This window comes from Pagrus major, chromosome 4 (genome assembly GCF_040436345.1).
Source record: "Pagrus major chromosome 4, Pma_NU_1.0".
In the NCBI taxonomy this organism is placed as follows: Eukaryota; Metazoa; Chordata; class Actinopteri; order Spariformes; family Sparidae; genus Pagrus; species Pagrus major.
The window spans coordinates 17784801-17812555 of record NC_133218.1 but is presented as its reverse complement, the minus strand read 5'-3'; the positions used below and the strand labels follow the sequence as shown (position 1 = coordinate 17812555).

Here is a 27755-nt window from a genome sequence, read left to right as displayed (position 1 = left end):
TTCTTATAATTGAGCGTATTGGTTACATATTGGCAAGAAACTCAAAGAATGCACAGTAGATTGGACCTTCTATGTCGCCGTACTGTCGTATTTGCTTTGCGCATGCGTGTGGCGGTTGCATTAATAAGCTAGAAGAAGCATCATTTTAAAACATGTCAGAAAAAGGAGAAGTGGATTTAACTGGTGCCAAGCAAAACACGGGTGTGTGGCTTGTAAAGGTGCGTGTTTAGCCTTTTTGGTAACGCCGGTTCATGGGCTATAGGGACAGTTATTAATTTAAACCGCGAAGGCTAACAGTAATGTAGCTTAGCATGAGCCGCTACAATGAAAGATGCCGTGCGTTGAGCTAACGTTGGCTAACTTCATGTTAGCTAGACAAGTTAAACTGTTCTCAGCTCACTGTATATTTTTATGCACTACACTGCTTCTCTTCTATTATTTTAAATACAGGTAATTCAACCAAAGTAAACAAAAGGTTATAGCCTGTTAGCAGGGAAGGCGATCGGTGAGCTGTGGAGAAAGATGCACTTTGTATGGAGAGATGTTTGGCAACTTTCTGTACAGAATAAATAACTTTGCACGGCCCGTCATGTAGCTGACAAAGTACTTTTTTCCTATTGGTGGCAGAGTAATGTAGTGTTTTAGTTAACGTCATGTTTTTCGCCAAAATTTGCAGAAATGTAAACGATTGGCTCCTAATATGTCTGTCAGAGCCACAAGGTCTTTTGTCAAGGTGCGAAAGTAGCCCTCGTAAAATATGCCCGTGTTTCTTCATGCAGGTGCCCAAATACCTCTCTCAACAATGGGCAAAAGCGACTGGAAGAGGAGAGGTCGGGAAACTCCGGATCTGCAAGTATGTGAAACAACTGAGCAGCAATTAAATAGAGGCCAGCCTGCTCAGTTTATGTTATTTAACTGTCTGTGTTTTACACAAGTGGAAGAGAGAAGTGTACATGTTGTGTGTGCTGATTGAAGCCTATACAAGTAGTGTTTAGTTGTTATACTAGCACTAGAATAAAGTTATTCTCGACAGTCAATTAATTCTAATTTTGCTCATCATTTTTATCTCCAAGGAAAGGAAACCAAGGAAAAGCAGAGGTAAGCGATAATGAAAGAAGTCGCATATAATGCCATGCACAGTGAGATAATTGTGTGATAGTTAATCATATTGTGATTATTTTTGACAGATATTGTGAATGCAATATGATTACCGATTAGTAAGAATGATATTTTTTGCATCACAGTTTAAATTTAACTAGTAAAAGTATAAAAATCATGAAGATGGGACATTTATTCTGAAGAGCAAGATTTGTTGGCCAGAGCATCTCTGCAGCCCTACAGTACTTCATTATAATCCTTCACCGTAATCCTGTCACACATTTTATCTTTATCAAACATTTTCAGCTTCTTCATTGGACATTGCACTTAGCTATATTGCAATAATAAAATATTTTCTTCAGATTAATTACGCATCCTAGGAAATGGGTGGGATTATGCAATGCTTTTGTTTGTAAGAGAAACTCACATAATTTATGATAGCCATTCTTGTGTTATTTAAGAATGGCTATTTATAGTTCTAAAAACAATTACATGGTCTTGGACATCATTATTTTCAAAGAAATTATGTGATAGATTAGGTAGGCTATCTCATCTTTTTTGTTTCAGAGCAGTCCGAACAAGTGACTTTATTCGTACCTGTCCTGTTATACTGCTGTACTGGATTTGTGATAATGGCAGTAAGATTTAAAAAAATAATAATAAAAATCTGGAAAGGGGCTGAAAAGATTAAATGTAAATGTTGCTGCTCCTTACAGGTGTCTTTCACTTTGAACGAAGAGCTGACTGTGATAGAGGGTATAGAAGATAAGACGGTGTCTGCACCTCGCGAGCACCCCTTCACCATGCAGTCAGTTGGTGGTCAGACGCTGGCAGTCTTCACCGAGACTTCATCAGGTGAGTTTCTTTTTTCATCTGCCAAGTGTCTGATTTCAACACCTCTGCTGCAAGATGAGGTGCTCGTGACAAACTACAAATTCCTTTATACGTTTTCTGTGATGTGAAATATCTGTTTGTGTTTGAGCCAAGAGGTAAGTTCTGTGGTGGCTGAGGCACCCATCCTGCTGCTCTTTGTACAGCTTGCTCTTCCCGCACAATCTTTCTTTTGCCTGCCCTGCTTGTCTCTGTGTGTTGTGAACTCTCAACAGAGTGTGAGGTTGTCCACAGTCCTAACAGAATACATATGAGAAATGTACTGTTCAGTGGATAAATGACACTCAGTTGCACACAGAAGAGAGCCGGTCTGTTGGAAATTGTTTTCATCCAGTCTGATCTGTGTTTCTGTCTCTACGTATATGGGAATTTTAGTTTCAGTGTTTGATCTTCTGTCAGTCATTTCTTTGTGGTTTGACCTTTTCGGTCCACCGCCAATCAACTCAGCAGATTGGGTATCTGATCAGGTGCAATTGCCCAATTTGGGATTCTTTTAACATAGAGTAGATCAACATCAACACAAATCCTCACTGAATTTGTAGTTGATTTAATTTGTGCATGTGTTTCTTTGGTTTGGTTTGAATTTCACCAGCCTTGTCTGCCCTCTGTGATGTAGGTGTTTTGTTGCTATGGGTGCTGGTGAGCTTGTGCTACTGTACTTACTTTGGGACACCGACTTGTGTGTGTGCGTGTGTTTTAGGGCTGCACAGTTGAATTGTTGTTTTTGTTTGTTTCCTCATTTTTATAAGCATTTAAAAGGGATGACTTGATATGGTACTTATTCTTTAATGGAGGCTTGGCCAAGAAGGCAGCTGCTAAAAAAAAGTTGGACATAATAAGACATCGCAACTATGCCACAATTCTCAGAATCCATGATTCAATTTTACTTTTGAGTTTAAGGTCACAATTTGATTTCATTTGATCTATAAAAAAAACCACACAAATCAGCACTGACGACCATGCCATTGTTGATTACCAATTCATTAATTTGTAAAGATCAACAGATCAATTTAGATTTTCAGATTCTTTCAACAGATATGCTACATGGTATCAAGTGTGATGTAACCTCTATAGATGTATTGACTATGTAGCACACTAAGACTATATGGTCACATTTTAATTATTTAAAATGTAACAACATTTCACCAGTTTATGGGGCTGTAAAACATAAAAACAAATGTAAGATTCACTAGATGGCAGAAGGGTATTTTACAAGAACAGCTTGAGTTTCTACACCTGCAGAAACCCACCAACATAAGAATTTCTAATCCCGGTGGTTTTTTTGCAGCATGTGTCTAGCAGCGGAACTTCAGTGTTTGTGCAGCCCTATCTGGTGGGATAGGGATCTGTGCTCGCTTATTTTAAGGGCATGCTTGCTTTGCTCATACGCACGCGTGTGTACTCGTCACATTGAGCCGAGGGGCTCTGTGTGATCAAACGTTTTCGTGTGCGACTAAACCCTGGGTGTGGTTCTCACTGTTCGATCCCCTCCTCCCTCCGTCTTCCATCCCCTGTATTTTCATGTTCACCATCCCTCCCTCCCTTCCTGTAGGCCAATCAGAAGAGAGATCTGATGGCAGCAGCTCAGGGTCTGGGGCGGGGGCAGGTCCAGGTGAGTCCTCCGTTTCGCCAGCAAGTGACAAAGTTGCATACTTAGGAATCAGACATACTGAGTGTCTATTATTTTTATTAATAAATAGTGTTTGTAGTACCACAATAGTAACCCACATACATGCTTTGGAAGATGCGTGTATTGGTATCAAAACTGTAGACACCTTGTGCCCATGTAGCGCCCAGTTTTGACCTGACGCAGCTCACGGGCCTTTTCTGTTTTTGAGCACAATTATATAATCCATATGGAGCTTCTGCACCCTTGGCTTGGAGGAGAGAGAGCTACCTGCTCGTGGTGGTTGTAATGTCAGTCCAGTTGTGACATCGTGTTGGCAAAGATAATTAATATTTGACTGCTCTAAATGTTAGTTTAGATCTACTATACAGTACATTAGCAAGCTTTCTCAAAACAACATGTAAATAAGCTAAGACTGTGCCACTTATAAGATTTGTTGATGATTTGGCTATTTGATTTTTGTTTTTCTTTTCTTCTTTACTTGCTTAGTGTTTATCAAACTAATATGACAGAATCACTCATTCACATGATTTTCTTTTTGATGGGTGAAATTAATAAAGCTGTTTATGTATCCAAATGCCCAGCAGCCTATAAACAGCTTCACATAATACATATGAAGCAGGCTGAAGGTTTTTTTTAAATGTTATTTGCCAAAATACTGATTAAATATTTGTTGACAGTATAGAACTATGTAGAATTTTGCATAAACCTTTTAGCTCTGGCTCAAACATTTTACTGTAACCAACCGTAGTTGCTGGTTTGGAAATAGCTTTGAATAAGTGGTAATTTTCAAGTACTTGTAGAAAAAAGGATAATTGTACTGTACTGGGATGTTTTCGGTAGAAATGCATTGACTGAATTGGAATCAATTATGGGAGGAATAGTAGTAATAGTACAGTCTATTGTGAAGTTTGAGACTGTGACTGTGGATTGCTCTAACATCTTAACTTCAACTTCAGAAGAGAGCCTGGGCTGAACTAGATTCACGTCACTTGCAAACTGTTGGAGTGTATTTTTTTCTCTACAAACTGACTCACTCTTAGTGTATTCTTTTATCACTTCTCTCTTACACACATGCAACGGCTCAATCTTCACTGGTGAAGTAAACATTCACCTTAAAATGGCACTGGGACGCGTGGACTTCAATTGAGGTATTAATTAACACTTTTATTTTTCAGATAAAATAGCCTTGGAGGGAGTGGTAGTACAGAGAGCAGAGTGCAGACCTGCTGTTAGTGAGAGCTACATGAGGCTGAAGAGGTGAGTATTTACAAAATAGTGTGTTGAGAACCTGAACCTGCAGTCAATTTGCAATGTTAGATGAATGATCGTTGATTATCATTTTAAAGGGGAATTTTGGTATTTTTAATCCTATATTTCAGTAAATACAGGCCCCAGAATTTCCCCTTTCATTCTAACTTATTGTGCACATATATCTGGAATTGTATGTGGACATACAGTATAAATGTTAATTTCATGTGTGTGGCATGTTCAATCTTAATCATGTCCTTACATATGGGTAAACTGGGTTACTTGAAAAATTAACCCTTGTATAATGAAGTATACACTATAGCCTTTTTTATCATTTGAATAATTCAACTTACAAACTTTGACACTTTCAAATTCTAATTTAAGGTGCTAAAATCACATAAAAAAGTAACAAGCAACACGCAAAATCTATTAAATTTCATTACATCAAACTGGTGTTTCTATTTCTTTAATTTTTTCAGGTCACTGTACACACTATGTCATGTATAGTTGTTGTCAATTAAAATCATTGTCATCATCCAACAGGTTACAAATTGAAGAGTCCTCCAAGCCAGTCAGGCTCTCACAACAGTTGCAAAGTCCTGTCACCAACAACTACAAACCTGTGGCCAACCACACGTACAATGTAAGAAATGAATCCTGTAATAAGATGCATGATGTGCAAAGCCACTGGTATGGCTCTGTAATGTGTAGGTCTATATGTGATACCGGATCTGTTTTCTGTTTACTTTTTGCTGCAGCTCGAGTATGAGAGGAAAAAGAAGGAGGAGGGCAAGAGAGCAAGAGCTGACAAACAGCAGGTGTTGGACATGTTGTTTTCTGCTTTTGAGAAGCACCAGTACTACAACATCAAAGACCTGGTGGATATCACCAAACAGCCTGTGGTAAGACTGGAGGGCAAAATGAGGGCTGTTTATACCGACTGATTTCAAACAACACTATTGGCCACTATTCGGTGCAGAATTTTCAAAGTTATTATAGCTTTCAGTCACATAGAATGAGAGCTCTGAGAGTTATCCATCTCTTCTGATTTGATTTTTTTCCTCTTCCAGATTTATTTGAAGGAAATCTTGCGTGATATCGGCATTTACAACGTGAAGGGAACACACAAGAACACCTGGGAGCTTAGGCCAGAATACCGACATTACCAGGCCGAGGAAAAGACCGATGAATAGTTTCTCCCAAGGCTGATCCACCACCTTCATTTGTTTCGGCGGTGAAGCCTTCCCAGACCAGGCCTTGGTTGGACCTTGAAGCTCCCTCCTGAGTTCATTACATCAGGTCTCAAAACACACTGGAACATGAGGTCAAGCGAAGGAGTTATACAGGGAGATGTTGTTGTGTGTTGTTATTTTGTATGAAGAAAAAGAAGAAGAGGCACTGGGAAACAAACCGGCTCTTCCTGATGTGGTTTGTCACAGCTCCCGTACTCCCTCGAAGGAAAACCAGCCTGTATTTTGAATTAGATCTATCTATCAGAGGCAAGGGACATAGCACTCTGGTTCTTAGCATTGAATTATGTTTTAATATTGTTGACACAAGTATCTCCAGAGGTAAAGATACACCTAAAGACCACAAAGGATGCAACACAGGTAATGGCCCTCACCACTAATTTGATATGTGCAGAGCAAGTTTCTTTTTCTAGATATTTTATAATCTGACGTCTGAGTCTTTGACATGTGTGATGCTTTTTTTAAAAAAACACATCTGCTAATGTTTCTGCACCATGTCTTGGGAAAACAAATTCAGCCTGAACTTATGTTGACTAAATTCTAAGACAGGCACCATTGCTGTAATTTCTGAATTTGTGCTTCAGGTGTCTTTGCATTTGCCCATTTTCACTGTAATTTTAATTGTCTTATGTAATAAATGTTTCAATAAAAAAAAAGAAATTTGACATTTTACTAGAACAGCATCACAGAACACCTCTACAGCAGTGTAAATCACAAATCATTGAAAACAATGCACTAACCAACCATCTAACAGCCATTACATATTCTTCATAAAGCTCAGCTCATTTTATTTGAACGAAATCCTCTGAGCTCATATTGCTCTAATCTATGACCGACATTAATGTTTAAGTGGCTTTTCAATGTATTACACTATAAATGCTTGAATTTACCACCTGCTTCAAACCTTTACCTATCTGTACAGTATTGAAGTCTATTGTTCAGAGAGCAACTGAGATTCATAAATCTGCCAAGACTTTTGCAATGATCCCTCGATTGTGGTTAACACTTGTGCCAAATATGTAGTGGTGGCAGGATATTTTATAACATTAAATTGTCTAAAATGACTAACAAACTTTTGCATAATCAGCTCTTAAAAATAAAGCTTTCACAGTGGATCTGACAGTGTGCCAATACATCTTTACAGACCCATCTTACTCAGGCTCCATTTTAAAAGTATGATGGCAGAGTAGCTGAAAGTACAGTTTGCTCAAACGGCTCATGTTGACTGCAAGGCCGCCATGCATTGATTAAAAAGGGTCTAACATTATGCAACAAGATCCAGAATAAATTCACAAAAATGCGTCAGATTGAGTTTATTTAACACAGACAGCATTAGTTTGACATGTTACATGTACAGCATAAGGAACTATACAACTTGATGAATTCTGTTCAGACAAATGCTGCTAGCAGATAAAAAAAAAAATTTGCCAGTGATCAGATATGGCAAACCAAATGCAAACATTTGAGGAGGTTCGTTTGGCATCAGGGGAAGAGAAAATGTTCCACTGGTCCAAATCTCCATCAGGCCTTCGCAGTGTCTCACTTATTTGCTGCAACAAAATGAAAAAAAACTTAAGGACGCACCACAGCATTCGAATGTCACAAAAACAGTAATTCTGCAACAAGCAGTTTAGCCTCCAGATCTTAAGATACAGCAAGTAAATGGCAAAATGCTTTAATAAGCTGCTTGCATTATTTACTCATTCATGCAAAAATGAGCAGAGTACAGAAATAAACTTCAAAATTTAGTGGGTGATGTAAAAATATCCATAGGTCAGACTAAAAATGTGATGTGGGAAAGCTTGCATGTATTCCTCAATTCAATCTGTGCTGCTATAGAATTTAGCAGTCAGAAAGCGCGAGGAAAGCTCAGTTTAGCATCTCTATGCAAACCCAAAAGCCAATAATGCCTGCTCCAGGTCTATCAGTGGATGCAAGTTCACTACAACTAAAGACATTTCATGTGCTCACCTTTAAGGATAAGTTCTGACCACAACTTCTCAACGGTGTCAGATCTGCTGCAGTATCCTCTCCAGGTTCATCTCTCCAAACTTAAACCTTGAGACTGGAAAATGGAAAATGGAGAAAAACATTTACACTTTACAGTATGGCACATGTGATTTATGCACCGATTAAAAATGGTTTCACATTTAGAAAAAAAACAAAAAAATGTTCAGATGTTTATCTGGAATTACAAGTTTCAGACATCGTTATGGATTTATCCTCCCTGATTCAATCCGAGACGCCACGGAAAAGGGGCGGGCAGAAAGCGCAGGGACATTTAATATTGCATCTGAAATAGTAAAACCCAGGATATCTCACACCAGAGAGCCCAGGCTGTCAAAGATGCAGCTACTGATCAAGGTCAGTTAAACATTACACTCAAGTATACGTCCTGACATCAGAATCATTTTACATACATTTTTACACAGCACTTGATCCAGATGGTCGGCGTCCTCTTGCAGGAGCTCCTTTCTCGGACACATTTTTCCAGTAATCATACTGCCATGGCAGACTGTCACGTTACATCAGCACCATCATCTGTGGGACTTTGTCATAACTGGTACACAGCCATCATCCTCCTCCATCTGGCTCATACAGGTGTCCACCACATGGCATCTGATCTGCTAGGAAAAAGTGCAAGAGAATAGCCATTATTTGCCAGAGAAGCAGATATTTTATATGCTGCAACTACACGGTGCCCTTTCAAAGTAAGGTTTCTCAAGCCAAATCTGCATTTCTGACATTACAGCATATACATGATGTAAAGACTGAAAATAAAAAATAAAATACATTTAGAAAACACAGCTATGGGGCAAACTGATTGCAGTTCAGCATCTCTGTGCAGTAAATTAAGTGTTTTATCTGCCATCAGATAGGTGAATATATACTTTATTTAAAAAAGGAAGTCGCATTGAGATCTAGATCTCATTAACAAGTGAGACCCGAGTACAGAATAAAGAAATTAAAATTGTAATTTAATAACAAGGTAATAAGAATCTATATACACTTCCTCAGACCAGGATTAAACAATCCTTTATATTATAACATACTACCAACATGCAGTGCTACGTCATTGAATACAATCACGTATTGAAATGATAAACAAGTCAATCCTTGACGTTAGCTTGTTGTTTTATGTGAAGTGAATGCATATTTTGGGGTTACAAGGCTGAATTAAGGTCAGTTACAGCGGTATATTAAAAACTATGACAGTTAAGGCAACACATTGCTCACGGAGTGAAATCATCCAAGCCATTTAAGATAGCTAGTATCAAGATAATACACTAACTATCACGTCAATGTTAGTTAACCGTGATATTATGATCGTTAGTGCTCGCTGCAAAACTCAAGTTAGCATTACCATTAGCTGGCTACATGAGGACATGCTAGCAATGAGGCATATCCGGTGCCATGCTAACTCTTGTATGTCTGCTGGAGACGTGGTCCCCTTCCCCGAAAAACCCTTCGGTACCGGGCCATATTTCGTCGTCGTTTATTTAACTTCGCCGATTTAATCATTACGAGGGCTAACTTTGCTGTGGTATCCTCGAAAGTGAACTATGAAACTGATTCAGACGGTGATTCAAAAAAAAAAAAGAAAAAAAGAAAATGGCACCAACACGTGTCAACAGATTGAGATTTTAAACTAAAACTCCAAACGCTCCGTTAACTTCTCTTTCTCTCAACAGTACGCGACGTTATATACTTACAACACAGCTCGCCGGTGTTGAAGACTGGACCGCTGAGGTTGTTTTGCATTGTTAAAGATTATTTTCTGCGCCTCTGTTCCCACTGAGAGCACAGCTGCTGAAAGGACCGGTGAGAGAGAAGCACCAGTTTAAATAGCTTCTGGCTCATTTCCGCCCCCTTGAGGACGGAGAGGGAACTTTACATTGTCGCCCCCTGGTGTTCACAGGTGGACATGTCTCGTTATGTTCAAGATGAGATAAAATAGTCCTCAGTCCCACACCAGGGAAATAAGCGTTATTACAGAAGAGAGCATCAATTAAAAATAGTGATAATAAAATAGTAAAAGCAAAACTTCAAAGATGTTTACATTAATTGTAAGTGTGAGTGCACTGGATGAAACCTTTCCCCAAGTAAAACCATTTTCATATCCAGGATTCAATTTATTTTTAATAAGGCTGGGTTGCGATTAAATTTGGCCTATGTTGTCTTTTTGGTCTAACTGATATTTTCACAGAGAATCAGAATCTGAACATTTGTAATGGTCAATCATGTGTACACATTCAAGGTTTTTCCATAAATATCAATGATGCACACAGTTCTGATAACGATTTCCAGGAGGACGGAAAGAAATTGACATACATCTAAAAACAAAGACAATAAAGCAAATATAAACATAAACATGTAACTATAATGTGGGATACATATAAAATGGATGTTTGTAAAAAAAGGTGAAAATAGTTGGAGGCAGAGTGCAGAGAGTGGTGGAATAAATACTGACAGAGGTTAATGTGACAGGTCACTTTAAATTTAGTATATGTACATTATATCCTTGTATAAATGCAGTAAAACAACGTGCTTGGATTTATATTTGACAATGATCAGGATTTTTACATTTCAATATAAATATAAAATAGGTCATATAAATAATCATTTGTAGGTTATGACACATAATGACATGCAGGGATTTCAACCCTCATGCAACTGATGACACATTTTATGTTTGGTTTTTTTAACTTTCATTTTTGGATTATTTTGCTGTATTAATGCATATCGCATACATTTTGGCAAAGGTGTTTGTTTGTTTTCTTTCTTTAAATTTTCAACCTGAGCTCATATAATATGTCAACAATATACTATGTATATTACAGACAGCTAAAACTGTTGTACATATTATGAACCATTAAAACCCAATAAAACATTTTTTTCCCCATCTCACTGTCATTACAGCACACAATCATGCATCCCATGTCATCGGACTGTCATTGTGTGGTCCTGGATGAGTTCTTGTAATTTTTACTATTTTTCACTAGATAGGTCATTTTACCTGTATTTTGGCCCATAGGCCAAATGCATGCTATTTCCCTTGTGTCCTATAGGGGGCTTTGATAATAAATAATAATAAACTCATATATTTAGCACCTGTTCAACAACTAAATGTGGGCTGAGTATTTTTTTAAATTTTATTTTTTAATTATCAGTTGCTCGAGAGTTAAATATGCTGCAGTCAATTTCAGCTAATGTTATGTAAAGTAGTCAACACGGGTTCAACACAGATTTTCTATTTATTTATTTATTTATTTATTTATTTATTTAGTAGGTAATTAGGCCCGTTATTCGTGGTGTTGTGGTTGCACGGTGATATAAATAAAGAAGTTCAAAAGAAAAATAGCCCACACTTGTAGGTTAAAGGAAGAAAACGGGTGAAGATCAACATGAAATCATTAGGCACACATCAAATGTGGAGCATATGGCAAACACGCACGTGCACGAGGCGCGCGCCCGACTCTTCCTCCAGCCCTGCGTGAGTTGACTGAGGAGCTGCAGCACTTCTTAATTGGACTCCATCGAGTTTAAATGGTTCCTCCTCCATCAGCTTCCTGTGGATTTATGTGACGACACGCAGGCATCAAAGGAGACTTGAGAGCAGGTAACTTCAAGCTCCATCGTGTTTTTATGTGTGATTACCCTTTTGTGTGATGCTTAATTTAAAGAAATGACTCATTTTTTTTAAAAGACTAATCATTCTCTCAAAAAACATCAATTCATTCTGGTTACCCAGCAGCTGAATTAAGAACTAACAGGGGGAATTAATGGTGCCTGAAATAATGTGTTTCTAATTCAAATTAACATTTTGCTTAGTCTTCCACAGGCGGTAGATAGTGAAGCAACAGCCCAGCTATGTTCAGAGCAGTGTTTGGAAACAAGAAGGAGGGAGGAGGAAAGCGAGGAGACAAGAAGAGCCACAGGCACCAAGGTAAGAGGAAAAACTACCTGTGTAACAAAACTGTGGGATGTCAACACTGTAATGAACCAATATTGCACCTTTGGGCTTGTATCTTAATGAGATTTATCCCAGTTTGTCATGTGGATGCTTTCTTTTTTTGTATCACAGTGATGTATATTCACTAGCTCTTGCATTATTTGATGGCAATATTCAGGTTCTCTCCTCTCCCGTGATTTAAGTAGAGCCATTTCAATTAGCCTAATTCATCAGCCTGTTCTGTCCTTCACACAGTGTCCCGCTGCTTGCATTTAAAGTGTGTCAGGAGAAGTTAGAGTGGGTTAGGCAAACATCCTGACCTACTAAAAAACATACTGAATTTCACAAGAATTTATGAGTGGGCGACAACTAAATGAGATGAGTCTGCACCCTTATTATGAATGTGTTTAATCTGTTGTACACAAACTGAACGTTTGGTTGTCATATTGTGAAAAGTGAACAGAACTGGAACATTTTGCTGTTCAGATGAAGCAAAGGTGTTTGCGTTCCTCACAGGGTGAACTTGACAACTTGCTGCAGTACAGAGGAGATTTCAGACTGCGCAGTGGAGATAGATGAACATGAGTAGAGCTCAGTATTAGAGCAACCATGTTGCCCATTAATATTTAATAATTTGCTGCTCTGGGACGCAAGAACGGAGAGGATGATAGAGAACTGTGTCAGTCTCATTAAAGTGATATAGTATGTTTACAGGGTGGCTCTGATCATCAGCAAAGAGATATCACTTCTCCTCAAGAGCTTATCGTGAAAGGTTTCAAGGCAATGATCTTTCCATGCATGGCCCTCAACAACATATCATTTGAATTTGTAATGTTAGATGGTGGACCTCTTAATCCTGGTTTTGCTCAACAGAAACAGACTCATTTAAGGAACCGCAAAGTGAATGGCTGAATTATACCACAGGGGAAACTACTGCAATCTGGTGTAACCATTATAAGTGGCAATAAGGTCTCTATAATCACCTGGCTTTGTGAGTTCTCATGCATAATGTTTATTTGAAGGTGCAGGATGAGGCTTAATGGCTGCAATACGAGTGGACATTAAAATGATTCAGATATTGAATTGAAATATAAGTGTAGCCTCTTTATTGAGTGTGATCCCATTCCTTTAAATAGATGTTCTGGCATTGCCGACTTTCCATTACCTCATTCAGCAAAATGCCTCCAAGACAAGATACGTTCGCTCTGTCGCAGCCTTATGTGACACATATTTTTAAACAGCTCTCACTGTGACATGTTAAATATTTTCTGTTGAAACAACTCGGCCTTTTGAACTCTACTGATTATGTTTTTTTTAAGCTGAACACCTTCCCTTCTCTATCTTTCCTCCTCACTCCCATCATTCCCATGCAGGTGGTGAGGTGTACACCCACAGCACCTTGCAGAGGAGCAGTGGCAGACACGCCACGCGCTTCCAGGACCATGACAGCGGCTACACCGACAGCCCAGTAAAACTGATGAGACTGACCAAGGGTGTGTCCATTTCTTTGCCGTCCTCCCCTCTTCTCCCTCGCCAGGCTGACATAGTCCCCTCCCAGTCGTGCGTCAAGTTCACAGGTGGGTTCAGTTGAAATAAAAACAAAGCATGGTCTCATTACGAGAAGAAGAGAGTGACGAGAAGCTGTGCATCAGGGAATAGATGCAAAAATAGCAGAACGCTTTCATGGGTTTGCCTTGATTAGCAGAGAGCTTCTGTGCGTTCAGCTGTTCCATACATGTGACAGCAAATACAAGAGCATACAGACTGTGCCCCCCGGGCCCAAAACCATGTGACAGATTGTCAGAGTAAATGATTGAACAAGATAACTTAAGGCAAGGAACCCAAATTAGGTAGGTCCATTTTTGAAACATTTTATTAGTTTAGATCCATAAAGACATGATCAAAGATAACTTATCATAATAAAAAATAATGCTCAAGGTCCACTCACGAGTTTTTGTGCTTTCAGCTTTTTTTGTGCCTCATCTGTACTAAAAGAATCTTTATTGGCAGGTTTCTCAAAGCAACGTGCTGTCATATGCATTGTAGGTAATAGATGTAGCGATGCAAGTGTGTCATGTAACTTCGACCTACACAAATAGGAATTAATTTCTCATGTTTCATGTCAGGTTTCTACAATCAACTGTCCAATAAACTCAGAATGACAAAAAAAAGAATCAGGTCTGCAAAAAAATAATTACTCTAATCCTTCATCATTAAAAGAAATCCACAATGAATAAATATGCAAATATAGTTCATTTAAAAAGTATTAACTGATCAACGGAAAATGTCTCCTGCTTCATTAAAAAAGTCTATTCTCAGTGTGTGTCCTCTGGAGTATTCAGATTAACATGTCACACTTGGGTAAGTTGAATACTGGATGAGGATTTGTCTCCAAACTAGTTGTGATATTATGAAATCATACTTGTTAATGTTAAGATAAGACAAGATAAGATGTACCTTTATTGAGCCCCTGAAGGAGAAATTAATTTAACACAGCAGCACAAGGGAACAAACAGTGTGCAAACAAAGAAAAACGTAGCAGCGCGAGGAAGTAATTAACTAAGAGAAAAATCTAATTAAAAAAATATATATATACTCAAATAAATAAGATAAAAAAGAACAGAAATGCTTAATACAATAGATTGATCTGTGTGCATATACCTGTGCAATGTTCATGTAAATGTGCAATGATTACACTTATTAAAGTCAGATTAAAGATGAGTACAGAGGGACTTCCCCGTGAGGAGATGAGTGTGAAAAAACTGCCTTCTGGTCATCATCCCACACGGTGAAGGTTAAAGGTAATATATATGACTGTAAGCAAAACACAACTTTGAGTGGAGGGGGACTTTAAAAATGTCTTTTCTGATTTGATTTTATAGCATCTTCTATTAGAAAAAGGGTCAAATTTAGCATTTTCTACAGTGTACATACTGCTTCTTGAATATTTTATAACTTAATCAAACTGGCACATTTTTGCCATGTCTATGCGCACATTACTAGTTAAAACAATAAAATTCACATGAAGATGTTATCTGCTGTTTTAATAAGTTTTGTGACAAATAAACAAAAACAAAGTTAAACATGCATTTTAAGGAAATGTGAGTTATTTTAAAATTTTCTATATTTTCTTAAACAAAGAATGTAATACTTTAAGTTCTGTGACATTTTTATTCATGTAAAGTAAATAATTGTTGTATGCAAAGAAAACAAACTCTATGTTCACCTGGGGGAGGCTTCCCTTTAAAAGAAGCACTAGGTGGCAGTGTCCTGCAGCAAGTCCATCCATTCAGAAAATGTGCTCTTACATTTCATCGCATGCAGCACTGCCTCGTACATGACAAGGAAATTTACAGCAAGTAAAAATATACACTGTCATGGTGTTTTATATTTTCAGTAGTCATGCAAAATCAGATATCAAGCTGCTTGTTAGACTGTACAGACTGTTTCTGACTCAAACACCGAGTAACCTTGAGTGTAAAAATTCAGTACATCTGAGTGTTCGCAAACATCTCGTCCCTGTGAAATGATCTCCAATCCTAAAGAATCTGTGCTTCCAAGAACCCTCAGATGTTGTTGCATAAATTGAGACACACCCACACACATCAATATGAGTGCACCGCTGTCCCTGCCATCTCACACACACACACACACACACACACAAACACACACACATTAGCAATGTTAATATATTATAGATAAACACCCACGGTACAGTGAATATTGTACTGTTTGCATGTGTGGCTTGCACTCTGTACATACTGCTTTATACTCCTGGGACACAATTCAAATTCTGCACCACAGATCTCATCTGGGGAGGCTTAATCTCTCTCTCTCTCTCTCTCTCTCTCTCTCTCGCTCTCTCTCTCTCTCTCTCACTTTCTTTCATATCCATCCTTATCTCCTCCCTCAATCCCTCCCTCCCACCACCCTGCCTGCTCACCCTCCCTCTCCCTTTCTCCCTCTATGCTGTGGCCAAAGGACGGGTAAGGAGGCTGGAGTATGTGGATGGCTCTTCCAGTGTGCGAGAACCTCCTGTCTTTGCCTCGTGCCGTGGCAAGGCAGACTACAGAGGTGAGAACGGGAGCGTGTTGGCGTGTGTTTAGCATCATGTCTGTTTATCCAGGTATTGATCAGGGAAGCTGAATGAGAATGAATCGGGGTGGAGGTGATGAGAGGAGAATGAAGGATGAGATATTGGAGAAAGTCAGTGTGTGGTTGTGTTTTAATTACAGCTAAACGGCTTGGCAGTAAGTTTTTGCTTTCTGATGTGTGTGTGATGTGTGTGTAATCCTCAGTGTATTATTCAGAGCGGATTTGTTTTATCACAGTTTCTCCTGAGTCTTTGTCCTGACTTATCTGCATGCTGCTTGTATAGTTATAGTTAGATTAAAGCAGTAATGGTGTAAATACCCTCATCTCAGCCAGCTCTCATTGTGTTTTTGACCAGAGGGCTACCCTTAGGCTAAACACATTTTATGAAGCATCTTCCATCCCGGTTGCCAGGCACCTCTCAGCTTCCCGTTTCCAATGGCAACTGCTAGGTGGTTTGATGAATAGTACTGGACATTCAGTTTGTCCTCATGTTGCTCCAGATTGGATCTCAGTGGTCTGCTGACAAAATGCAAAGTTTTCCCTCCCCCCCTCTCTCAAACACAAATCCACCTTTCCTTACCCAAGTCTTCAGCAGCTCTTCAAGCTGTGAAGTGAAAAGAGTATTGACAAAGACTATCACTGGGGCGCTGTGTGGAACAAAAGTTGCCAGGCTCGGCTCTCAAAATTGACCTTGATCCTCTCAAGGCTAGGCTTATGTTCTCACACAATTGAATGTGAGAGCTATGTGATGCAGTACCTTTCAAAGGAGAGCGTGATCCAGCAAGACAGAATGAGAAAAAAGCAGTGGAGGGAGTGCGAAAATGAATGTGATGTCTGAACGCAAAGATGTTTGTGAGGAGGAGTGAGCTGTTCCTGTAATCCATGATGTCCTGTCATCCTGTTAATATGCCTACTCAATATGCATGTTACTCAGCTGATAACAGTACATAGGTGAGGCGTGAGAATGGAGAAATGTATTGCTCAGCTGGTTAACGCACAGAGATGCTACAGCCTTGCTCTGCAGAGGTGAGCGTGGAGGAGCCGGGGTTGGAGGTCAAAGCATCAGGGAGCCTTAAACAGTGATAAATGAATGCAGCACATGGCCTGTGTCAGCCAATCTCTCCTGGAGCAACAACGAAGGCAGAGCCAAGGCACTCCTTCTTTCTGCTCCGGAGTCGACACCGAGCTCATTGAAATTCACAACCCGTCTCTTAACCGGGAGCACCTGGCAGGCGTGTGCACAGGCAAACTCACAACCTCACACAACCTCTCGCTGCTGCCTCAACCAGGGACTGGAAAGCCACTGTCTGTGCATTCGTAATCAGGGCAGCTGGAGCTGTGCTGACCTGTGGATGCAGACATTTCTCTCAGTCCACTGGCAACGCTGTTGGGTGGGAACCTTCTGAGCGAGCTGAGCTGAAACGAGAGCGTCAGTTAGATGGCGGTATCATCTGGCTAGCCGTGTTTCTGTTTGCTTGTTAAGGTGTGTGTCCTAAATGTGCGTGTCTTCCAGATCTCCACGTGGAGCCCCAGCCGGGCTCCTCCCTTTCTACCCAGGAACTGATGACCAGACTATGCTTCTTATTGGGAGAAGTAACACCCGGCACTGCTAGCTCCCCTATGGAGGACAGGAGGGAAAAGAAGGTAGGGCAGCATATTGATTTAGTGGCCCTTTGCTGTCATGTCATATAAAAAGATGATGGATGGTTTATGAAACGACCTTCTGTCTTCAGCCCTCACATTGCCATCGGGATCTTAGTTTCCTTTTCAAACATTTAAACATCACCTACTAAAGATTGGTTGATTGTGTTCTGAAAATGAAGGAAATACTGTGTTAAATACTGTGTGTGATGTGAGCACTCAAGTCCCCCTTGGAGAAATGGATCAATATATATTCCGAAACATTATAAACTGGTGTTGCTATGCCTCCGCAGGGCTCCTTTTCTGTACTCGGTGCCCTATTAGTTTAACCTGTATGAGGGTTATTGTATGTGCTTACGTCTCTCCATCTCTATGCCTTTGTGTTGCTCAGCCATGGCCCATTTTCTCAGCCTCATTCCACCACCTGAGCTCCAGATTCAGTCAGTTTCACAGAGATAGCGACTCTCATATGAGGAATGTGGGTTGTCCTGGCTAAGATAGATGAGGCTCTGGTATAAAGGGAATAACAGTGAGCTGTTTCAACTCTGCTGCCTCGTCTCCCTACAGTCTCTGTGTTGCAGAAATATTGCATCAGTAATGAGGAGACCTGAAATGCACATGATCAAACTACAAGGATCAGGAATACAAAATAAATACTACCTGTTATTCTTAGAAAATGTGCATTTATTAACACAAATCTCTTGATGTTGTGAAATGAATGTGTAATAAATACTAGAGCCTGACCAATACTTTATTTTTGGGTCAATGCCAATACTGATAATAGGACGTTAAACATCCTGATATTGATATATTGGCTGATATACACATATATTATTACAATGATCATTTAAATGTGGTTATCAAACACTTGTAACAAAGATGTACTAGAGGCAGGACATTTTAATTGACTTTATTGTCTCAAATGACACCAGAACACTAAGACAGTAAACTTGCTGGGAATTTATTAATTATAAATTAAGGGCCCGTGTCCACATAGTGTTTCTTTTGGGCCAGAAAAGTGCTGGCTGTGCGCTCAAGAGTGTTGAGATGAAGCATTTGTGTGCCGAGAGAAAAAACGATGCACGTGCATCTTGTCTCTATGACAACAATATCTTGCCAACCGCCGCTCTATGATCGACACTGTCCGTTTGTGGGTTACTATCCGTTTGTTTTTTATTTGACATCGGGACATCAGAGCAAGGAGGATGTGGGTGCATCCAGGCCAGGAAAAAGAAAATGAGTAGTGGTGACGTCACCAGCACCCTTTTTGAAAAGTTGAGATTTTCAACTGGAAGCGCTCGGAGCGGCAGCGCAAAAAGGGCGGTTGCCTGCTGCAGCAGACGCACGCTCCTCATTGGGAACAATAAAAAATAAATCTGGCGCTCAGAAAAAAAAAGCAATGTGGACACGGGCCCTAACCCAAGAACTTTTTTTGACATTATAATCTCTGGAAAAAGACTCCTGCACACTATCCACTTCACTTGCAATTAAGTTTATTGACGACAACGTTTCGGTACTTAGACCTTCCTCAGGTTATCTGAGATAACAACAACGTTACGTTTTCAAAACGTTGTTGTCAATAAACTTAATTGCAAGTGAAGTGGACAGTGTCTTTCCTACGCACCTGTCGACCTTAAGGTGTGCAAAAGCTGCACTCTCTTCATATCGGACAACATATACACCAATATTGATACATCTGTGATCGGCAAATATCAGCCAAGAGATATATCAGTCGGGCTTTAATAAATACAAATGTCAACAGCAATACAAAATATTTTTTAAAGACCAGTGAAAAAATCCTCATTAATACATAATATGCAACATTTCTGCATTAAAATGTCTAAAATTGAGTAGACCTGTGATATATATTTTGTTTAGTTGTGTACTTGCATGTTGCAAATGTTGCAAAAATATATCTATCTATATCTTTTAGGTTAAAGGCAGGTGATACGTCAGAGAGTGCAGAGGGAAGTCTGCAAACGTGACTCGGCATAAACTCTGCCATAAAACTTTGCGTACTCTGGAGAACCATTTATGCTTAAGAACCTGTTCCTGTTGTTCAAGGTTCTTTGGGAAACTGAGTGCAAAAAAGAGTTCTTTAAATCACACATTGCAGCACTTTCAGTGCTTTGAAGAACCCTTTTTACATTAAAAGTATGTATAGCCGTCATTAATGGCTACTGACCCCTTACCTACTGGCAAACCTGTGGCTGTGCATGTAAATGAACTCCCATGATCAAACGCTATTTCACGCCATCATCATTAAACTACATCTTTTGTTTTAATTATTTTGATTTGGGTGCGTGGTGCATTTAAGAGACATGGGTATACACTGAAATAAAAGCAGCATATGTGTCTCTCTCTCTGTTATTATAGGCTTCATAAAAGTGTGTTTTTTTGCACAGCTACCAAAGTATGTAGCGATATATTGTGTAGATGTACTTGCTATTATGTATACACCAGGTGTATATACTGTATACTCTACTCTACTAAGGCCCTGCATCAATAGATGTGAGATGGAGCTCTGATAACAGATTGAAAAACCCTCTCAGCTTTTTCCGTCCTGGCTCTTATTTTTGTAGTTGTTTTTCCATCGTGATGACTTACTGTGTTCAAAATCAATTTGTATTTTGCTTTGATGTAGAGCTTCACATGCAGTTGCTGCACATTGCTATCCGAAACACACACACACACACAGTGCTAACTCCAAAAAGCAACTTAACACAGTAACACACACTGTAATGGTGCCTTCATCTAATGTCAGATTTCCCATTTCATGAGGCTGTGTATCCTCATTCAGGCAGTCTGATGCTGTGTGTGTGTTCATTTGATTTTTCATACTTAAAATACACCCTGGCAACTGTGAAAACGGTTCATATTTAATTTCCGTCTCTGTGAAATCAGGCCTGTGTGGAACAGAAGAATGTGTGTACAGTGACTTTTGCAGTAAATGTCTATAGCGAGTGATTTACTTTTGAACACAGCCAGCTGTCATTATGAAAAAGTTGGAAAATGACAGCCAGGGCGGAAATAACTGGAATTATCATTTCATTTCCCATCTGTGTGCACACAAACACACTCAGTCACAAACACACAGAAAAGTGTGCGTGAAGGCAAACACTGTCATGCAGAGTGGAGTAGTGCTAAACGGGGTGACAACTGACGCTGTTAATTTACTACATTTTTCAAATAGAATAGTATCACTTTGGGTGTGTTTCTGCTCGTTCTCTCCCTGTTCTCCTGGTGCAGAGTTGATCAGGTTGAGTCTATGAGTATGTCTCAAAGGGACAGTTCACCCAAAATGAAAATTACCTGTAGGACTATTTATTCACCTAGAAGGTTATAGTGTGAGTTGCTGAGTTTTGGAGGTAGAGATGTCTGCCATCCCTCGAATATAACTGAACTAGAATGCACTTGCCATGTGGTGCTCAAAACACCAAAAAATACATTTGAAAGACTCAACAGGAATGTCCCTTTCTAAAAAGATAAGTGAAGTGGCTACTCAGAATAATCCATAGACCTTGTTGTTAGAACTCTCATGCCAAGGAGGACGCCATTAAAGTTTACATACCGCACTGTCACGAGCACGAGCCTCTCATCCATGAGTCGATCGATGCTTCCTTTTGTGCGATGATTCGGTTGGCTGGTGTAGTTTGGTAGAAAGACAATAGTTCCCACATGAAACTGCTCACAACAATGTCTGTGGATTACCTTGAGTAACGGGGTCATGATATCTAGAAAGAGACATTGCTGCTGAGTGTTTCAAATCTATTTTTTTTTGCCACTCTGAACACCACTTTTCCCCCTTTTTACAGCCTTTTGGGGTAATATATTATGCATATGAGTGTCTATTCTGTATGTTGTAAGCATGTAAATGTTTTTTACATGTGTGTCATTTCATCTCGTTATTTGACTGCTTCAGTAACTTTTTGTTTCACCTGGTATGTCATTATCTGGGTCATGTGCATGCCTCCTATTGGCTGTAGTCACCATATAGGTGGGGTGTTGTTTGTTTGGAGCCCTGATGAAGACTTAATGTTCGAAACATGTTGCCCTTTTCATGATTTAGCCACAACAATAAAGGGTTTTTAATATAACCTTCCTCGTTTCTTGATATTTTGTTTTTTGGAGTGCCTGGATTGCCTTTTGAATCATTTTTTTGCCACTTTGAGCACCACAAGCCGAATGCCATCTTGCTCATTTATATTCGGGAGAAAGCAGAAATCTCTACAGATGATGTCTTCAAAACACTGCAACTAACATCAAAACAATCTAGATGGACAAGTAGCACTACAGGTAGCAGGAAAAATATGTCTTTTTGATTTAGGGGTGAACCATCCCTTTCTATTTCTAACACTTAAACTTCTTGGTCATGTCTCACCCTCTTTCTGCTCTCCCTTTCTCAGTGTGACACCTCCGCTCAGGGGGGGAGTCCCAGCTCCACTCTGACCTGCAGCACTGCCTCCCCCTGTTCAGAGAGCCCCTCCTCCACCCTGAGCACCAGTGCTGGAGGCCAGACTTTGCCGCAGCCCTTACCCTTACCTTCACCGCTCTGCAGCTCCAGCACCAGCCCCAGTGGAACCCTCTCCAGCCCCATACCCAGCCCTGCTCCTTGTCACACTCCTGGACCCTTCACTGGGAGCAGCCCTGTGCCTCCTTCTCAAAGCCCGACCTCCACCCTGGAGAGCAAGGATAGTGGAATCATAGGTGAGAGTTGCTGCTGTATATTTGTTCGACATCCTGGCCAGTTTTTCAAATTATGTCTATCCACATTGTATGGGCTCTGATTGGTTTTCACACTAGGCCTGTCCAGTACAAAAGCCAAGCCATGCATCAGTGGAAGTAAAAAAAAAAAAAAAAGTGAGCTATAAAAACAGCAATGGCCTATTTAACTCAATGTGGAACCACTTACGTTATCTGCAATCCCAAATCTGGCTGATGTCATTAAAATGCCACACCTTCCTTAGTGGTGATAGGAAGTTAGATGCCACATCACTCAAGTTGTAAGTCAAGTGTGGACCCCTACCCCACAGCTAGTTTGTCTGTGTCGCCTGTGCCACTTCAGCCTCAAGGCTTCAGCTCCCTCCTGTCAAAACTGGGACACTGCTGTCTTTGTTGCTTATGGGTCTAATTCTCCTAAAATAGGACACTTTTTTCTCCCATAAATAGAGTTTGTATTTATAGTTAAATACAAAAGTGCAAAGGGCACATCAAGTACAGTAAAACAAGATGATTGAGGAGGTTTGAGTGTGCAGCTGATAAAACAGTATTTTATTATTCATTGAGGTAATGTGATTTCTTGAAGTTGAAGGTAATGCTAAATTTTGGGCTTTTAGTCAGATAAATCTTTTGGCTGATATTGGCCTTTCACAGATATATCAGTGTTGTTTTATAGGTTGTCCGATATGTGCCGATATGAAATCTTTTTAATATAGAAAAAGACACTTGGGATCATTTCTCATTATTAAATTCCCAGTGAACTTTACTGTTTCAGTGCAGTTATGTCATTTTGGACCATAAAGTTTACTGTTAAACTGTAAAATATCCTGCCTTCATTACATGTGTATCGTTAACACATAACAACGCTTAAAGTCTGCATTTATTCATTTATTCTGTGTGTTTGAGAATATTGGCGATTTATCAACATCAGAATTTTTTGTATTGGCGTTGGCCCCAAAACTCAAGTATCAGTCAGGCTCTAAAGAAAATACAACCAAGTTATGCATGCCATATGTTCTGTTCTTGGCTGTCTTCCCTAACCCATATTTTCTTGATTCGGCTCAGCAACCATCACCAGTTCCTCTGAGAATGAGGAGCGCAGCGCCTCCAGTGAAGTTCTGACGAAGGATGAAGGCCTGGGGGGCGGTGCTGGTATAATGGGCCACGCAAGCAAGGACCGCCATCCTGGGCCAACCAGGGACAATCTGTCCACCCAACCAGATGAGGCCTTACCTAGGACTGAGATCATGGAGCCCAGGACTCCTCCAGCACCGAAAAGACCACTCCCACAGCACCACCTACACAGCCTTTCCTCCCTCGTGATGCCCCGGCCAAATTCTGTGGCAGGTACGTTGACTTTTCTCCTGCGGTCACCTATTGTTTTGTGATTACAAGAAGTAGTGCGGTGCCCGTTCAAAACACGCTGTTCGGCGCAGATTATCTGGTAATGTGAGGGGTTTACAGATCCAGTCTTAAGCCTCCTGAACTGCCCTTTTAATATAATATTGATATTCACCATTTAGAATCTGGATGATCACATCGATTCTTTCCGAACTGAATCGCAACAACTAATGAGGGAGGCATCCTGGAGCAGCTAAGGGTGTTGCCAGGCAATGATAAACATTCTAGCCCTTGAGGGGAACGTTAGCTAGCATACTACTTTTGACAGAAACTTCTCACCAAACATCTCACCTCCAGTTCTTACTGACGAATAGAAAATCTGTGTTGATCACGTCTCCCCACTCATCCAGGCTCGTTTAACCTTCTGCTTATGTTTTTTTCTCACCACAACACCTCACTACAACAAGTTGCTGCAACATGCTTATCTCTATTTCGTTTACGTCTGCTTCCTCATGAGCTCACGTGAGAGTAATCATGTGTGATCTTAGCATCAGTCTGCAGAGCCATGAAGCCAGAGTGCTGAAGCCACGCCCCCACTGCTGCACAGAGTGGTGTTTGCTGTTTATTCAAGATTTACTAATATTCAACGTGTCACATGTCCAAATCCAAACAAATTTGACACTGCACTTCTGTGGGTCCTCAGCAACAAACCTGTCAAGTGAGAAGTAGATTGGATAAACGGTTCTCAAAATATGTGAGCAACAGACAGACAGACAGAGATTCCTTGCTTCATAGTTAGATAGTTTTGGGGTAAGACACTTCACTTTCTTTCCAAGAGTTTCTCATTTCTGTCAATTCAATATGAGACTGGAGCCAGCAACCTGTTAGCTAAACTCAGCATACAGACTTGAAACAGCTAGCCTGGCTCGGTCCGAAGGGAACAAACTCCACCTACGAGCACCTCTAAAGCTAATTTATTTACAAGTTCAATTCCAGGAAGTCACTGCTCCCAGCCAGGAAATAGTCCCACTCGAACCCCTCCCCACAAAACCACTGTGTCATTTGCACGCTTCCGTTTTTGTACGTATTAAACAAACGAGACTTAATGTTTTAATTAGTGAGCTATTGAGTGAGCTACTAAAGCTTCCATTATTTTGTAGATGAAGAGGGTTAATGAAGGAATAAATGTGACAGCTGTGACCTGAGTGATTTATTAACAGACTGATAAATATTGACTGAATGACAAACTGATTGGATTGATTGTTGACTCGCCATTTTCCAGCTATTCATCCGATGCAGAGAAGAGCATAATTTGCAAGATCTCTGTGATGCAGAACTAAACTTCGTTGCACCATGTGCTGGTGCTCTACTTACCACTGAGGCTGGATACACACTGTGAGCAGTACCAGTTAAATGTCCTGGGAGGCCTCCAGTTGTCATAAAAATACCCCCCTCCCTCTCTAGTCACGATCTTTGCTGGTGCACTCGCCTCTTTTTCTTTCCTTAGATGTCAGTTCATTTGTGGTGGGAGCAAAAGAAGAGATTCCCTTAGGAGTGGATTCACAGTAACGCCTGCCAGTTTCTTCTGTCAGCTGGTGCTTTCATTTAGGCACTCTTGATGAAATTCAGAATAAAGATGAAGCGAGCCACAGAGTACTGTAGCCGCTAGAAATTTACTCTACATTAGACCATAGAGTGAGGCCATACATATACATTATGATGCACATTAGGAGATAAAATTAAACTTTAATTATTCACAGATGGAAAAAGTAATTGTTATAGCAGCAAAATTGTCATGCTGTAATGAAGAATTAGCTCCAGTTTTTTTAAATTTCAAACAAACACTATAGAAAATGTATGATATATTATGTTTAATGAAAATGTATTATGAACAATGCATCATGTATGCAAAACAGCAACATTAACAGCAGCACAACATCAAGAGCAAACAAATGAACTCAGAATATGTAGATTACAATCCACGCATATTCCATATATATTAATAAATGTAGAATTGCATATGTTCGGGTTTAATTTAGCAATTAGTCACTGCATGTGCAATGTGCTTGTTCCTCACTGTCTGTCCTCATTAACATCTTTATAATCGAAATGTACTGAGTGCATGGGAGTAGCTCATGTTCTTTAAGTTCCCTGAGATAAATGCTGATTGTCACAATCACAGGAATACAAAACGTAGTCAGAGACAGTTTAAAGAATCAGTACAAGTTACCTGCTTCATCACCCCCCTAGTGGGATGATATTGGGGCCATTTTGGCAGGAAGCATTGTGCAGTATGATGGCTGTCAGCAGAAAGAGCGCCTTCCCCTTTGTGAACAAGTCAGAGGCAGAAGCTGCGCAGTAGCTGCATCAGCTACAAACATGATGTTTAGTGTTGTTCGTGCTTTCACTTTGTTTTCCTGGTGTTAATCAGCGAGAGACCAAGGAGTCTTACACTAGGAGTCTTAAGATGATTCAGTAGCAGCCTGTTAAAGGTTTTTACTATGGGAGGTTTCAGTGCCACTGGCCTCTAAGAGCACTGGAGTGTCCCATTTTTAATAATGAGACAATGCAAGAGGTTTTCCGCAGTGGGGGGAGCATCTTCAAATTCAAGTTAAAGGAAATGTTATGCATTTTTAGGAAATACGCTTAGAGTAAAGAGTTAGATGAGAGCATTGATACCACTCTTATGTTTTTCTTTCCCTAAGGAGGCTATGTTGTTGCCTGTGTCCATTTAGTTAGTTGGTTGGTTTGTTAGCAGGATTACACAAAAACTATTGAATGGATTTCCACAAATCTTGGATGATGGATGGGTCTCAGCCCAGAATAGATCGTAATAACTTTTGGTGTGGTTCTGGATAAAGGGTCAGATCCAGGAGTTGTTTTCTCGCTTTCTTTAACATTGTGAGATAGGGTGCTTTTCAAAATTGTTGTACATTTTTCTGGGAATAATGCATGGATCTTGCTTAAACAAAACAACAACAAAAAAACAACAAAAAACAGGCTCATTTAGGTGGCTGGTATCTATGAGTAAGTACAGTTTGTTACAGATCCAAAGAAATATGGATCTAGCAGATTTGAATATGTTTTTTTATGTATAGTATATTTGAATAGGCTTGATTTAAAGGAGACTGTTGGGCCTTGGTGGACATATGCACTTTACTGTGTGTCATTCTAGTTTAAGCCTGAAATTGACAAAGGTTGATCAGAAGTTGCTATTATTATTATTTTTTAGAAAACAATTTTCCCAGAGCTACCTCAGAATTGATATTCAGATTCATGGTTTTTATCACAAGAGGTAGTGAAATATAAACAGAACAGTTTTTTAATAGACTTGAGTGAATAAGCTTCATTCAGCTACCCAGTGAGGATTTTTCTTCATTACGAGTACAGATATTGACACATTTTACATGGGTGACACTGAAAAATATTCTTTACCGGAACAACAAAAAAAAGATAAGCCGCTTCAGTTTCCTTTGGACAGAACCAGGCTAGCTCTTTCCCCCTGTTTCCAGTCTTGTATAAGGATGTTGCCTTATACTTGACAAACAGATGTATGAATGGTATCAATCTTCTCATCTAACCCTAAATTTCACAAAATGCGGAACTGTTCCTGTGTGGGTGAATAGGCGCTAGGTGGGCTGCTCATGATTGAAGTGTTCTGTGGCGGATGTTATCAGGGATGCTGGGAGCTTGGTTCCAGTGCTGCGGAGTTGACCTTTAAACCAATGACGGATCAACAGGGGTTGTAGGATAATCAACCACACTGTCCTTTATGTCCCGGGAACATAAAGGTAGGCAGTGCGCTTGGAATGGGTGGTGGTGAACAGTGTCCCATCAGACCGGACTTGTCAGGGGTGGAGGGATGAGCTGTCCTGGTGTCAAGGCGACT

At 40.0% G+C, this 27755-nt stretch overlaps 2 protein-coding genes, 1 long non-coding RNA gene and 2 other non-coding genes across 6 annotated transcripts in view; 2 read left to right on the top strand and 3 right to left on the bottom strand.

The window, feature by feature from the left end:
• The first annotated feature begins 81 nt into the window (after positions 1–81).
• On the top strand, positions 82–6782 carry LOC140994736 (general transcription factor IIF subunit 2-like). 2 transcript variants are annotated; one of them, XM_073464506.1, is made up of 9 exons: positions 82–218; positions 780–853; positions 1074–1098; positions 1815–1953; positions 3542–3601; positions 4795–4876; positions 5411–5510; positions 5626–5769; positions 5938–6782. In XM_073464506.1, exons 1-9 carry the CDS (start codon positions 153–155, stop codon positions 6058–6060), a joined length of 813 nt encoding a protein of 270 aa, XP_073320607.1. In that variant the 5' UTR covers positions 82–152; the 3' UTR covers positions 6061–6782. The 2 variants fall into 2 exon arrangements, with proteins under 2 accessions (XP_073320607.1, XP_073320608.1); XM_073464507.1 differs by lacking the exon at positions 3542–3601 and having other exon boundaries at positions 103–218; positions 5938–6141.
• A 633-nt stretch (positions 6783–7415) lies between these two features.
• Positions 7416–9935, bottom strand: LOC140994737 (uncharacterized). Its single transcript, XR_012178745.1, has 4 exons — positions 9831–9935; positions 8538–8741; positions 8089–8182; positions 7416–7667 (listed from the first exon to the last, which is right to left on the bottom strand). It is a non-coding gene; the product is annotated as an uncharacterized lncRNA (long non-coding RNA).
• On the bottom strand, positions 7922–8054 carry LOC140995315 (small nucleolar RNA SNORA31). Its single transcript, XR_012178767.1, has one exon. It is a non-coding gene; the product is annotated as a small nucleolar RNA SNORA31 (small nucleolar RNA).
• Positions 8334–8469, bottom strand: LOC140995316 (small nucleolar RNA SNORA31). The gene has a single exon (XR_012178768.1). It is a non-coding gene; the product is annotated as a small nucleolar RNA SNORA31 (small nucleolar RNA).
• A 2053-nt stretch (positions 9936–11988) lies between the features above and the next one.
• LOC140994864 (protein TANC1-like) overlaps positions 11989–27755 on the top strand; it is a 39338-nt gene continuing 23571 nt past the window's right edge. Inside the window, exons 1-6 of the mRNA XM_073464687.1 lie at positions 11989–12064; positions 13444–13647; positions 16052–16144; positions 17679–17809; positions 22213–22513; positions 23591–23872. Of these exons, the coding sequence (XP_073320788.1) occupies positions 11989–12064; positions 13444–13647; positions 16052–16144; positions 17679–17809; positions 22213–22513; positions 23591–23872 (1087 nt within the window). The remainder of the gene's footprint in view (positions 12065–13443; positions 13648–16051; positions 16145–17678; positions 17810–22212; positions 22514–23590; positions 23873–27755) is intronic.